We start from the raw sequence: 14,471 nt of genomic DNA on the forward strand, positions 1-14,471 counted from the left end.
GATCACTCATTACTCCCTGGGGCCCCCTTCAATGAGGGAACCAGCTACGAGTTTCCAGGACTAGCCTCTTCTTCCCCCATCACCACCACAACCCGGGGTGGGGGGTGGGGGTGGGAGTGGAAGTACCTTCTTATTCCCAGCCACAGGCACGCAAAACTTACCTTCCCATGCCTCCAGCTGTTTTCTCCTGTTGTTATGGGGCGACCCGCAAGAGACGACCACCAGAGACAGAGATCAAAATGCATGCGCCTTTATTAAGCTGGCCAGCGACTACAGTTGCAGCACTTCACCGCCGCAAAGGCCGAACTGCAGTGCAGACCACAGGTGTTACAGCAAATTCATACTCGGAAACCACACGAGGGAGTTAGGGCAGTGCCAATGACAACCCAAAGGTTACAAACGCTATTCCCGCCGTTTCCAAGAAACTCCGGGCACAGGTGCAACGCCTGGGCACGCTGGGCCAGAGCGTGAACCACCACCTCCCTCCAAACTCCAACTGACCCATTGTTCAGTGACCCACTGCACCTCCCTCTGTCCCAAGGCATCCTGCCTCCAGGCAACGAAGGAGCTGTGCAATGTCTGCAGCCCAGAACACTGTTAAAGAACAAAACTCAACTGAGTAAATTTTTAAAATCTTAGGGGATAGCAGAGGTTAATTACCTAATTAATGCTGATCGGGACGTTCTTGAATAACTTCTTAAAGACTAAAGGCTCCAAATGGAGTTGCTGATGCTAAGCCCAGTGTCAACAAATTGACACTTAACTTACAGTTCTGGGTCTCCCCAAAAGGAAATCGTAAATCAATCAGGAATTCCCTGGTCAGCATGAGTTAGGTAATCAGCTCAATAAATACCTGCCATACGTCTGATATGGGAAAGGAAGCTTGCAATAATCACTCCACCTTTCTGCCTAGTGTAACTTCCTTGGTTCTGCTCCCTTCTGCCTATAGAATCCTTTGCCTCATATGTTTCAGAGCTCCTATCTGCTAGACTGGGAAGCTGTCCCATTTATAAATCACAAATTTTTAAATTTAAATATTTTTTGTTTTAAATATACTTTTATTGATATCAGAAGCATCAATGATGAGAGAGAATCATTGATTGGCTGCTTCCTGCATGCCCCCTACTGGGGATCGAGCCTGCAACCCAGGCATGTGCCCTGACCGGAAATCAAACCATGACCTCCTGGTTCATAGGTTGACGCTCAACCACTGAGATACACCAGCCAGGCAACATAAATGTTTTTTTAATGTTTTTAAATTGATTTGAGAGAGGAATAGAGAGGGAGAGAAAGAAACATTGAATAGAGCATTGGCCTGTGGACTGAAGGGTCCCAGGTTTGATTCAGGTCAAGGGCATGTACCTTGGTTGCGGGCACATCCCCAGTGGGGGGTGTACAGGATGCAGTTGATCAATGTTTCTCTCTCATTGATGTTTCTAACTCTCTATCCCTCTCTCTTCCTCTCTGTAAAAATCAATAAAATATATACTTTTTAAAAAAGAAACATTGATGTGAGAAACATTCTTATCAGTTCATTTAATCTCATGTTCTTTATTCTTATTCTGCTTGAATCTGATTTTTCCATTAGAGTTCTAGAAATTCTTACCCAGTTTAGTTAATGTGACCTGAAAGTAATCAGAAACCTGTATTCTAGACTATCAGAGTCCTTTTCATTAATCTCTCTGAAGATTAAGCACTTTTGGAAAAAAAAAAAAAAAAACAACAAACAAAACAGAGTAAACAGTAATTGACTGTAAATGACTATAAGACTTTCAAAAATGGACATGGTTAAAACTGATTTCATTTATAAGAAAATTTCATTTATTTTGTGGCATACAATAATTTAACAACGAGACAATGACAATATTGACAAATTTATATGAACTTCAATTATAAGATTACCTATATTAGTAACATTTATCCATACACATATAACCTAAGGCTTATTATCATTTTTTAGACAATGCTTCCCATGTAATTTAACATGCCAAATAAGCTAGTTTCACATTTCTCTTTTTTAAAGCCCCCAATAAACATTCTTTCTACCCTTATCTGAGATACCTCCCCCAGAATCACATTTCTTTTTTTTTTTTTTTTGAGCCTCAACTCTCTCCCCTTTCTTCTCCATTGTCTCTGAGATATAAATCAGAGCTCTCAAAAACCTCTTCCCTCTAGGCTACATACCTAACATTGTACCTCTAACCTCCTTCTCCTCCTTTGTCACACTGTCAATCCTCTTTTCCTGCTAAGAGGAAGGGGGTGAACACCCAATGCAAAGGTCCCCCAATACTGGGGCCCTGCCCCAAGGAAGAAAAAAAGTTGCTCAAGGTTATGTCTTATATATGATTATAGAAGGAGAGAATTTCCTGTTTCTTTTGCCCTTGGGAATGAAAGATGGTCCAGAAGATAACAATAATTAAGAAAACACTTCTCAGCTTGAAATTAGATGGCAGTTCCAAAGATGGAACTAGTTGATAAGGAAATCATATTCGTTTAACTCTCTTATCTGCAACAAACTAGGTCACTATGAATTACAAGCTTTCAAGAATGCTTCTAATTGGGATTTAGAATCATCTTGGCCAAAGCCAGGAAAGTTAGGTCTTCCTGCAGTAAGTTTTGAAGCAGTTCTTAACTTGTTTATTTAGGCATCAGGTGGAGCCAGGTAGGTCAGAACTGGAGTCAGTGTGCAGGAAAAAGTACACATGGGTAGACTCCAAAACCTAGATACACACACACACAGCACACACAAGCAGAAATCCATTAGCTCTTTGAGGCTGAGATAATAGCAGTAAGACTCTCAGGAGTTCCAAGCATGTCCTCAAAATTCCAGCTCAAATGAGTTTTTACGAAATTAAAAAACAGAGGGGCACATGTAGAACGCATAAATGAGCTTTTTGTATGTGATATCCTATAAAATTTTGGTCCAGTGGTGGGAGGAAAGCCCATTTTAAAAATGGTGCAATTAGAGCGTTGAGATTTTAAAAATTATTTTTTAACAAGTGATGAATTTTAAAAGGGCTACAGCAAAGAGGAAAAAAAAGAGAGGGGCATTTGAATCTTACTTCAACCATGTCAAGTTCAAATAAACTCATAAAAATTAGAAACAGAGAAAGGAGTGAATCAGTCTTGGAGAATGACTTTATGTAAATTGGGAAATGAAAGTAGAATAGAATGAGGAAGATTTAACCTCTGTCCCTGAGAAGTACACGACCTGATTACGGGATGCAGGTCAAAAAAATGACATCCATTTTTAAACAGAAAATAAAATAACATAAAAACCCTGCAAGTACAGTAAATGTGTAGTCTGTTCTTCCCCAAAAGTGGGGAAGGACTGCATTGTTCCTCCCTCTCTCCACCTTCATGACCTAGCAGACAGCATTTAGGGAATGGTCCACTTTGATTAGTGGTTTCAAGAAAGGATCAGGATAACCATCCTTCTTGTACAGAAAGCTTAATTCAATGTTCCTTGCTATCTTGGAAACTTACACCTTATGAAACTGAGCCAGACCTGAGCTTCTTTCTAGTATGAGTTTGCTGGTGGTGATTAAAAGTGGAACGCTGACTGAAGGCTTTTCCACACTCAATACATTCATAGGGTTTCTCACCAGTGTGAACTCTCTGGTGCACCGTGAGCTGTGAGCTGTCACTAAAGGCTTTCCCACAATCATCGCATTTATAGGGTTTCTCCCCAGTATGGGTTCTTTGATGTACCAGAAGGCTAGAATTATGACTGAAGATCTTCCCACATTTATTACATTCATAAGGTTTCTCCCCAGTGTGAATTCTCTGATGTATAATGAGGTATGAATTTTGATTGAAAGATTTTCCACACTCCTTGCATTTATAGGGCTTTTCACCTGTGTGAAGTCTCTGATGTCGAATAAGACATTTACTCAGGCTGAATGCCTTACCACACTCATTACATGCAAAAGGTTTTTCTCCCGTATGAATTCGTTCGTGGTCAGCAAGGTGAGAGTTCTGACTGAAGCCTTTCCCACACTCCTTGCATTTGTATGGTTTTTCTCCAGTGTGGAGTCGCTGATGTCGAATCAGACTTTTATTCCGAGTGAAGGCCTTGTCACACTCATTGCACTCATAAGGCTTCTCCCCAGTGTGAATTCTCTGATGGTCAATAAGATCTCTATTAGAACAGAAAGCTTTCCCACACTCGTTACATTTGAAGGGTTTCTTACCAGTGTGAAGTACCTGATGTCGGAGAAGATTTTTATTCCGAGTAAAGGTTGCTCCACATTCATTGCATTCATAAGGCTTCTCCCCGGTATGGGTTCGCTGGTGGTCATAGAGTTTGTAACTTTCATTGAAGGCTTTTCCACATTCATTACATTTATATGGTTTCTCCCCATCATGGAGTCTCTGGTGTTGAATGAGATGGGAGCTGTGTCGGTAGGTCTTTCCACACTTGCTGCACTCATAGGGCTTTTCCCCCGTGTGGGTTCTGAGATGAACCATGAGCTGAGACGTCTGCCTAAAGGCCTTGCCACACTCATTACATACAAAGGGTTTCTCTCCAGTGTGGATTCTCTGATGGCCAATGAGGTGTGAACTCCAATTGAAAGCTTTGCCACATTCATCACATTGATATAATTTCTGTGCCTTCAGAGCCTGATGTTCTGTAGGACTACAAGACAGATTCTTATGTTCCCCAAGATCCTTACACTCATCACATCCATCTTTTGTAGATTTCTTTTTATCCTCACATGTTCTTTCCAAGAAATCACTTTCTAGTCTGCTCCCTTCCTCCTTTGAGGGTTGTGCTTCTAGCTTCATTAAAGCATCTTCACAGGCATTTCCAGCTTCTGGTCCCCCAGGAACCACCCCATACAGGCCTCCTGATGTCCCATCAGATGACTCTGTTCCTTTGGAAATTTCCTGCCTTGGAGGCAACTCTGAATTTTCCATCCGAGTCTCACCTGATCCCAAAAGAAAGAAGAAAGCTTTTACTCATTTCTCATCCTATTGAGGAAACAGAATCATCAGGAGTCTATGTACCTGAAAAAGCCTTCACATATGGGCAAGGAATGAGGTGACACATTGAGAAAAAGAGAGAAAATCAGAAATATCTCAAATTTTTCTTCATGCAAAGAAAAACAAAGAAGGAGGAGAAGTTCAGTGGAGGAGGGTAGATGAAGAGCCATCAGGACAGAGAGATGTTGAGTCAGCACAGTTAAGTGAGCAGAGCAATTAAAAGGTAAGAGATCAGATATAAAGCAAGTATGATCTTCCAGAGGTCACTCAGATGCTATGTATCCTTGGGAAAAAAAGTCTAAAGATCTTTTCCAACCATGACATTATATGTTTCCATGACTCTCAGCAAAGATGTTGGGGAGAGAGAGTGAGGGCAAATAAATCCAATCAAATATGAGAAATAGTTCGGGCAAACAGGAGAGTTGAAGGGAGATTTACATTATGAGGGTATGATTAAAAAAAAGTATCACAAAGAAGCGATTCTGGTATGACAGGATAATGACAAGATTTTGAAAAGCCATGGGTTCAGAAATACTGGGGCAAAGGTCTGAAGGGGAGAGCAACGCTCTAGGAGTGGGAATCCTGTAGACCCAGGAGCACTGGGCTGGTAAGAGCTAATACTGCATGTGTATAAAAATCAAGAAAGCCTGGCCTGTGTGGCTCAGTGGTTGAGTGTTGACCTATGAACCAGGAGGTCAGGGTTCGATTCCTGGTCAGGGCACAGGCCCGGGTTGTAGGCTCAATCCCCAGTGGGGGGTGTGCAGGAAGCAGCCGATCAATGATTCTCTCTCATCATTGATATTTCTATTGCTCTCTCTCCTCTCATCTCCTCATTCTCTAAAACCAATAAAAACATTTTAAAATAAAAAAAAGAAAAGAAGAAAGAAGCTCAAACCTACTTCCCCAAACTTGAGCATTCTTTCTCTAATAAACAGAACCAGAGTCCTTGGGGGAAAATGGTTGATTCCAGGTCACAGTAGAGAAGATAGAAATTGAGTAGTTTGTGATGTCAGAAAATCAGGCAGACATAGAAAAAGATAGGAACACCTCAGGGGAGAAACAAGGCAACTTGAAAGAGCTCTCAATGGCCAAAGTGGGAACAGATTAAAAAAACAAAATGAACAACAGCACTGCATTATAAGCCAAAGAAAAAATTACACATCTAATGTCACACAATGATATCACTTCATTGAACAAATACACAAAAGGGGATGAAGGCACAACCCTGCCTCACAAAGAATTCCAGTTAATAAATGTAGAAGGAATAACAGAAATCAAAGTCACCATTAAACCATTACAGAAATCATCACTGCAGGCAAGATCCACCAAAGAATGCTAATTGACTGGTGAAAGGCAGAGGGGACAAAGGATATTTCTATGCAAAGTCTCAAAGTATCTTCACCTAGGCGTGGCCAGTGTGCTCAATGGTTAGAGCACCAGCTTGTGCACAAAGGGTCGCACCTGGGTTGCAGGTGTGATCCCCATCCTGGGCCAATGAGGCAGGTGAGGGAGGGGGCCAGTCGATGTGTCTCTCTCACATCAATGTTTCTCTCCCCCACCACACCCCACACCTCCCCTCCCTTCCTTCCACGTTCATTAAAACTCAGTGGGAAAAAATATCCTTGGGTGAGAATTAACAACAAATATATATATAAAAAAAAAATAAAAGGGTAATATGCTAATTAGACCGAATATCATGCTGGATGTCACTCTGAACATCCTTCCTGACAAAACCAGGGCCAGAGGGAAGCCAGCCCAGGTCCTGGGTGCCTGCAGGCAGCCGGAGGAGGAAAGCAGACCGGGTCTCAGGTGCCGGAGGGAAGCCAGTGCCGGCAGCCAGGAGAAGGAAGGCCTACTCTTGCACACATTTTTGTGCATCAGGCCTCTAGTGTGTGTGTGTGTGTGTGTGTGTGTGTCTCAAAATACTAATTACAAAGGGAAAGATACTATCTTTACAGCCGTAAAACCTGGCAGACACCACAGGGTTAGATTATTATCACCGGTAATAAGACATATCAACATCATTCTTAAAACAGGAGAAAACATATAACAAAAGCAAATTGATGTCATTCTAAAAGTACAAACATGAGCCCTAGCTGGTTTGGCTCAGTGGATACAGCGTCAGCCTGCGAACTGAAAGGTCCCAGGTTCGATTCCGGTCAAGGGCACATGCCAGGGTTGTGTGCTCAATCCCCAGTAGGGGGACTTGCAGGAGGCAACTGATCCACGATTCTCTCTCATCATGGATGTTTCTACCTCTCTCTCCCTCTTCCTTCCTCTCTGAAATCAATTAAAATAATATATTTTTTTAAAAGTACAAATACGAAATACCTCAAAATATTGATGTCAGAAAAACAACAACAAGGAATGACTGAGAGATTTCCGAAAACCTGCCAGTTTGAAGAAGAAGTAGACATGACAACTACATGAGGGATTCTAGACTGCATCCTGGAACACAAAGGGTCAATAGTCAGAACCTATTAAAGTAATCAGTTTCATTAATCATACTGTACCACTATGAATTTCTTAATTTTGATGGTTGTAGTATGGTTATGCAGGGTATTAACTGAAGGCAAACTGGGTAAAGAAGATAAGGGAACTCTGTATAGTTCTGCAACCTTCTGTAAGTCTCCAATTACTCAAAATTTAAAGGTTCCAAACTGAAGAAGTTTGAGTTATTACTGTTTTTTTCTGATTTATATCTTAAACACAGGATGGGACAAAAGTAGGTTTATACTTGTATGTAAAATAATGTAATAATTAATAATAATACAAGAATAAACTGTTTCCCCAATTTAAGTTTAAGAATTACAGTTCAGTAATGACTGAATCTGTTCAAAATGTTCATAAAAGTTTTGTTGCATGGTAAAAAAAAGAGAAGAAGAAGAAGAAGAAACTGTTTCTCATACAACTGTAAATCTACTTTTGCCTCACCCTAAATTTAGGATTAACTCAGCAATCAAGGACATTAAATTCTGACCATTCTTATTTTGATTGGGATTCATTCTTTCATTAATTTAACGAGCAAGTACTATGTATCAGGCACTAAGGTCACAGCAGTGAATACAGCATTTAAGCCTCATGCACTGTGTACTATGGGAAAATAAATAGCAAACAAAATGTTTTCTTTTAATTATTCTTGGAAACATGTTTTAGTGGTATCATAATGCTAGCACCAAAATTAACCAGCATATGAACAAACGCATGCCACAAATGGAAGATATTATAAGCAACAGTATGAATGTACATAATGACACTGAACTACATACTTTTAAAATGGTTAAAATAGTAAATATTTATGTATCATTAGGTAAATGCTATGTATATTTCATCACAGCATTGTTTTATAGAATCCGTTTTTAAAAGCAATAGTGTGATCTCATTTCGTAATGTTATGTATATGAGTTTGTGTAATAATGCGTAAAATTTTAAATATCAGGAAGCCTCCCGACGAGAACATTGCCAGATTGCAGTTACTTTTACTTTTCTGTCACTCACCCGCGTCACCTAGTCGTCGGTAACGAGCACGCATTGTTTGCACAATTAGGAGAGGAGAGAAAGCACGGAAACCATTCCTCCAGACTGTCCCCTCCGGGCGCCTCGGGCGGCGAAGCGCTCAGATCCGCCCTCGGCGCTGCGGGCACGGGGTCCGGGACCAGCCCACCGGCCCCGGGCGCAGCCTCCAGGCCCGGCCTCAGCCGCCGCCGACGCCCGCAGGTCAGGCAAGCGCCCCCGCCAGTCCTCCCGCAACCCCGCGGCACAGCAGCCCCCGACGCCCCCACCTGGACACTCGCCGCGCGCCCCCCACCGCTCGCTGCGCTCCGGTTTCGCTGCGGGATCAAATCACGCACGCGTCGCCGTCCAGACCTCGGCGGCCTCTCTAGGAACCTGGGAGGGCCAACGTCTCGGCTTCTCCCCGGTTCCTGTGCAGTGCTGGGCTGCCACTGTCTAAGCCATCCGGGGCTCATCTCCAACTCACCCCAGCTCCCCCACAACACGCCTGCCCTCCACTCTCCCATGCACATTCGGGCCCCACAGCTCTATCAGCCTTGGCCTGTGTTCCCACTCCCCTCCCAATGTATATTATGCAGGGCTGCCCTGGGGCCTCCCTCTCCGCCCACCCCCTACCTATGCTCCCACCCCCTCCACCCCCACCTAAGGATAGAACCCAGAGCTAGGGATCAAAATAGCTATGGACATTTAACTGACCGCTGATGGGTCCTGGCAGGAAGGAGTTGTTAAGAGGTCACTCATTACTCCCTGAGGCCCCCTTCAATGAGGGGAACCAGATGCTAGTTTCCAGGACTAGCCTCTTTTTCCCCCATCACCACCACAACCGGGGCTGGAAGTACTTTCTTATTCCCAGCCACAGACACACAAACTTACCTTCCCACGCCTCCAGCTGTTTTCTCCTTTGGGTGGGTTCTAACCAGGCTCATGTAGTTGTGAACATGATGCTATTGGCCAGTGTGTGGAATCCTGAAGTATGCTTGTGGGTGGATAGGCCGCTTGAAAAAGAGCTGAAGCAACATCAGGGGACTGCCCAGCCTCTGACAGAGCAAATGTCTTTTTCTTTAATACATTGTATTGATTTTTTTTACAGAGAGGAAGGGAGGGGGATAGTTAGAAACATCAATGAGAGAAAAACATCAATCAGCTGCCTCCTGCACACCTCCTACTGGGGATGTGCCCGCAGCTAAGGTACATGCCCTTGACTGGAATCAAACTTGGGATCCTTCAGTCTGCAGGCCAACATTCTATCCACTGAGCCAAACTGGTTAGGGCCAGAGCAAATGTCTTTTTTTTTTTTTTTTAATGTATTTTATTGATTTTTACAGAGAGGGAGAGAGAGGGATAGAGAGTTAGAAACATCGATGATAGAGAAACATCGATCAGCTGCCTCCTGCACACCCCCTACCGGGGATGTGCCCGCAGCCAAGGTACATGCCCTTGACTGGAATCAAACTTGGGACCTTTCAGTCTGCAGGCCGACATTCTATCCACTGAGCCAAACTGGTTAGGGCCAGAGCAAATGTCTTTTACCGCCAGCACCAGAGACCCTGGAGGGTGTGCAGCCAATGCCATAAAGCACGTGTGTGTTGCCATGGCAGAGGCGTGCTGCACGCTGCTGTGGAAAGGCCGGGTAGCTGCTTTTGTTACCCTCGGATATATTTCCTAGTGGCCAGCGCCAGCAGGTTGCTGATTGATCTCTCAGGCTCTGCTCCACACATCTGAACTACCCCAAGTTCCTTTCCAGGGACATCCCTGGAACTTGAATATCAGAACCCTTTCAGAAGTGAGGAGTCTGTTGTCAAGGAAGATCTGGTGCTGACATCTTGCTATATATGTCCAAGCTCCAAAGTCCTGCAGTTAAAACTTGCCCTGCCAGTGTTTCTGCATGCCTGTTCCTCTCTAAAGCCTTATAACCTGCCCCAAACCCTGGATTGGAGAGTCTGGGTTTTTCCAACACAAGCTGTCCCTTTCTCCATTGTGTAGAGCTGTACAATAAAAGCCACTTTCTTTCACTACACCCTGGTGTCACCGTAATTGGCCATCTGCAGCGCAGGGTGGACTAGTTACACTGGGAATCAAATCGTGACTTGCTGGTTCATGGGTTAATGCTCAACCACTGAGCATCACTGGCCGGGCAGGGTTTTATCTGATTTTAAACAAAATTTTCCATCACAGAAGAGCTTGAGCAGGTTCTATGTGTGTGGCCTCAAGAGATTTCCTGCCCAAGAACCCTAAGTCACTGAGGCCTTCATGGATTAACATGTCACGTCTAATGGCAATGTCAGGCAGAAGCTAGGACCAGATAGTTAAGATCTCCCTGTGAGGTTTCCAAGTAGAGGGTGACCTTGAAGTCAGAAGGTCACTTATTAGACTAAGTGGGCAAATACTAGTCTAAGAAACCTGCTCTAACTTTGTGAGAACTCTGCAGCGGGTCTTCTGATGCTGTGGCTTCTGTCTTGGCTTGTGCAGACACACGAGGGACACATGTCAGGTGGCCCAGAACCCTTGGGGTATTGTTCATCCCCAAACATCCCAGGAAACTGATATTTCAGACCCTGGAAGGACCTACTTGCTGGGCTACAATGAGATACATAAAATACATAGTTAACTCCATTGGAAAGTGGCTCGTCTTATCCTTTACCCTTCACCCACGGCCAGTACACCCAGAAATGGTGCCCCTGGGAACTGCTCAGTCATATTAGCAGTAGGAAACTGTTCATACCCTGCTTCTGCCTCCTAGATACTAGACTAGACAACTGCATCTAGATTATGTTGCCCCCATACCGTCCCACTTTTTATCCATTCCTTGGCCACCAGAATTTGGGTGCTGTTTTAGGAAAGATTAACCACATCTATGGGCCAAAAATACCTGTCTTTGAGCCTGTTTCCTCATTAGTAAGGTGGAGATGCCTGTTGTTCACTTCATTGAGACTTAGAGGAGGTGAAAATGCCCTGAGCATCACATATAGCAGTGATTTTCAGCCTTTTTCATTTTATTATTAAAATTATGCGGCATACCAAAAAAAAATTTTTTCCAATCCGACAAAAATAGGTATAATTATGATTCAATCACACTGGACGGCTGTTGGCTATCATTGTGTTAGCTTTTGTTATTTCACTATTTGACAATCTAAGGGAAAAGAGGTACTGTCCCTGACTAAATAGTCAAATATTGCATGTTTTAAAAATTCTCGACGCACATTGGTTGAAAATCGCTGACGTATGGTATAATAATAACTGGCTGAAGGCTCAGGATATGCCAGGCCGTTTGCCATGCAGTGTCTGTGTGTTACCCGTTTCAGTGCTCATAGACCCATGTGGCACACACTGTGCTCTGCATTTTCTAGATCGTTGGGTATCAAGACTCGGTTGGGTATCTTTCCCAAGGCCACCCGGAGGGGAAGGGGCAGAGCTGGGGTGCATCTGGACCCCATGACCTTGAATGGTCTGAGAGCCGCAAATGCAGCCGGAGGCCCCGCTCCGCTCCCCTGGAGGAGGCTGGCTCGGCCTGGAAGCAAATAGTCCCGGCAACCAGGCGGCCACCTCTCTCCCGGCTGCGGAGGCGCGCGCGAGCCCACCTTCAACGCCGAGACTTCCGGGTTCCTGGAGCGACCGGAAGTGGGTCCTCTCTCGCTTCCGGCTCGGCCATTGTTTTTTGCTTCTGCCGGCAACCAGGGTGTTGTGCGCCGAGGCGGCGCCGCAGCGGTACTCCCAGTGAGTGGACCGGGGGCGGGGAACGAGGGGCTGCCCGGGGCGGGGAACGAGGGGCTGCCTGGGGCGGGGAACGAGGGGCTTCCCGGGGCGGGGAACGAGGGGCTTCCCGGGGCGGGGAACGAGGGGTGCCGGGGCCGGGGTCGTTAGACTGGAGCCGCGGCCGCCCACAGCCCAAGTCGGCCACGCTGGCCAGGCCCATGCTTCGCCCCCGCGGCCGGCGGTGCCATCCCTGTGGCGCTCAGAAGCAGCCTCCTCTTTGTCGCCTTCCCCTGACCAGCGGTGCCCGACCCGGAGCCGGGCCCCTGCGGGTGCGGCGATGAACAAGGCAGACGTGGCCAGGTGAGCGGCGTCGCGGACGCCTGGTCGAGCGCACAGTGCAGATAGGTGTTTTCCCAGCCTTACCCTGGGACACAAGGCGAAGCTTCGGAAGTGGGTCAGACGCTGCCGGGATTTCAAACGTGGAGTGTGACTTGGACACGCAAAAATCCAGATGAGATAAGCTGCTGAGCATTCGGACCAGTAAAGGAAGTGGGAAATGGCCATGCTTTAAATATGGATGGGCTCCAAGAGTTCACAGGTTATTTTCGTCGTTTATAAAGAAATTGAGACCTAGAGAAGTAGCTTACCCAGGGTACCCAGTTGCAGAATTGGAATTGGAAGCAGAGCACAGATGCCCTAGTTACCACTAAAGTGCTGATTCTCAAAGTTTTACCCTAATATAAACTGAACAAAAGTTTCCCTCCTGTTTCAGTATTAGTTAAATGAACCACATTCATTCGTTTACCAAATGCGTTTCTGTGTGCCATGTACACACACATGCAAAGATGACTAGAAACCAGCCCTGCCCTCTGAGTCCACCCAGAAAGTGGGGGAGACAGCCATGTAAACCCCAAAATACGAGTACTGCTCTAGTTTGAATGAAAAAGGTAATGGCCTCACTGAGGCAATAACCACACTTAAGCCTGGGCAGATCAAGATCAGGAAGGTTTTCTAGGGAAGGTAGATTAAGGAGAAAAAGGTCTAGTTTTTTATATATTTTTTCATTGATTTCCGAGAGGAAGGGAGAGATAGAAACATAAATGATGAGAGAGAATCATTGATCTGCTGCCTCCTGCACACCCCCCACTGGGAATTGAACCCGCAGCCCAACGCTCTATCCACTGAGCCAAACCACCTAGGGCAGTGGTCGGCAAACTCAGTAGTCAACAGAGCCAAATATCAACAGTACAACGATTGAAATTTCTTTTGAGAGCCAAATTTTTTAAACTTCTTCTAATGCCACTTCTTCAAAATAGACTCGCCTGGGCCGTGGTATTTTGTGGAAAAGCCACACTCAAGGGGCCAAAGAGCCGCATGTGGCTCTCGAGCCGCAGTTTGCCGACCACGGCCCTAGGGCATGTTTTGTTTTTTTTCAATCCTCACCAGAGGATATTCTTTCATTGATTTTAGAGAAAGAAACATCGATGTGAAAGAGAAACATCAATCAGTTGCCTCCCATACCAACCCAACCCGGTCATGTGCCTGACTAGGAATCATACCCACGGCCTCTCAGTCCACGGGACAGTGTCCCACACCGGCCAGGACAGAAAAGGTCTGACATTGTCTGACTCCATCAGGTTCTTTTCCTTTGGTGGCCATCTAGCAGTTTGGAGGGTGTGAGCGTTGAGTTGTATAAACTAGTTAAGAGTACAGTGTTGCCCTGGCTGGTTTGGCTCAGTGGATAGAGCATCAGCCTGTGGACTTAAGCGTCCCAGGTTCCATTCCAGTCAATGTCACATGCCCAGGTTGCGGGCTTGATCCCTGGTGCGGGGCTTGCGGGAGGCAGCCAAACCATGAGTCTCATAATGGATGTTTCTTTCTCTCTCCCTTTCCCTCTCTGAAATCTATAAAAATATGTTAGAAAAATAAAATAAAAAATAAAGTACAGTGTTATAGTGAGAAGGTCAGAGAAGGAGGCTGCCAGCCCTCTTCCTGTATAAGGCAATCAGGAAAGCCATCAAGAGAAAATGGCATTTGGGTCTTGACAAATGAGTAGGAGTTTGTCAGAAGTTGAAAGGAAGCCCAGCCGGTGTGGCCCAGTAGCTGAGTGGCAACCCATGAGTCAGGAGCTCACCCTACGATTCTCGGTCAGGGCACAGGCCCAGATTGTGGCCTTGATCCCCAGTAGGGGCCATGCAGGAGGCAGCCAGTCGATGATTCTCTCATTGGTCTGTTATCAGCCTGAACACTTCAAGGACTTTGATTTCTCTCTTATGTTT

General features: G+C 45.2%; 1 protein-coding gene across 1 annotated transcript; it reads right to left on the reverse strand.

Annotated features, from left to right (window-relative positions):
* Window positions 1-3,373: 3,373 nt before the first annotated feature.
* Window positions 3,374-8,518, reverse strand: LOC103300147 (zinc finger protein with KRAB and SCAN domains 7). The gene is made up of 3 exons (XM_054708135.1): window positions 8,485-8,518; window positions 4,207-4,931; window positions 3,374-4,122 (listed from the first exon to the last, which is right to left on the reverse strand). The coding sequence occupies exons 1-3, from the start codon at window positions 8,516-8,518 to the stop codon at window positions 3,490-3,492; spliced, it is 1,392 nt and encodes a 463-aa protein (XP_054564110.1). The 3' UTR covers window positions 3,374-3,489.
* Between the last annotated feature and the right edge of the window lie 5,953 nt (window positions 8,519-14,471).

The sequence above is a fragment of the Eptesicus fuscus genome, chromosome 18 (genome assembly GCF_027574615.1).
Source record: "Eptesicus fuscus isolate TK198812 chromosome 18, DD_ASM_mEF_20220401, whole genome shotgun sequence".
NCBI lineage: Eukaryota > Metazoa > Chordata > Mammalia > Chiroptera > Vespertilionidae > Eptesicus > Eptesicus fuscus.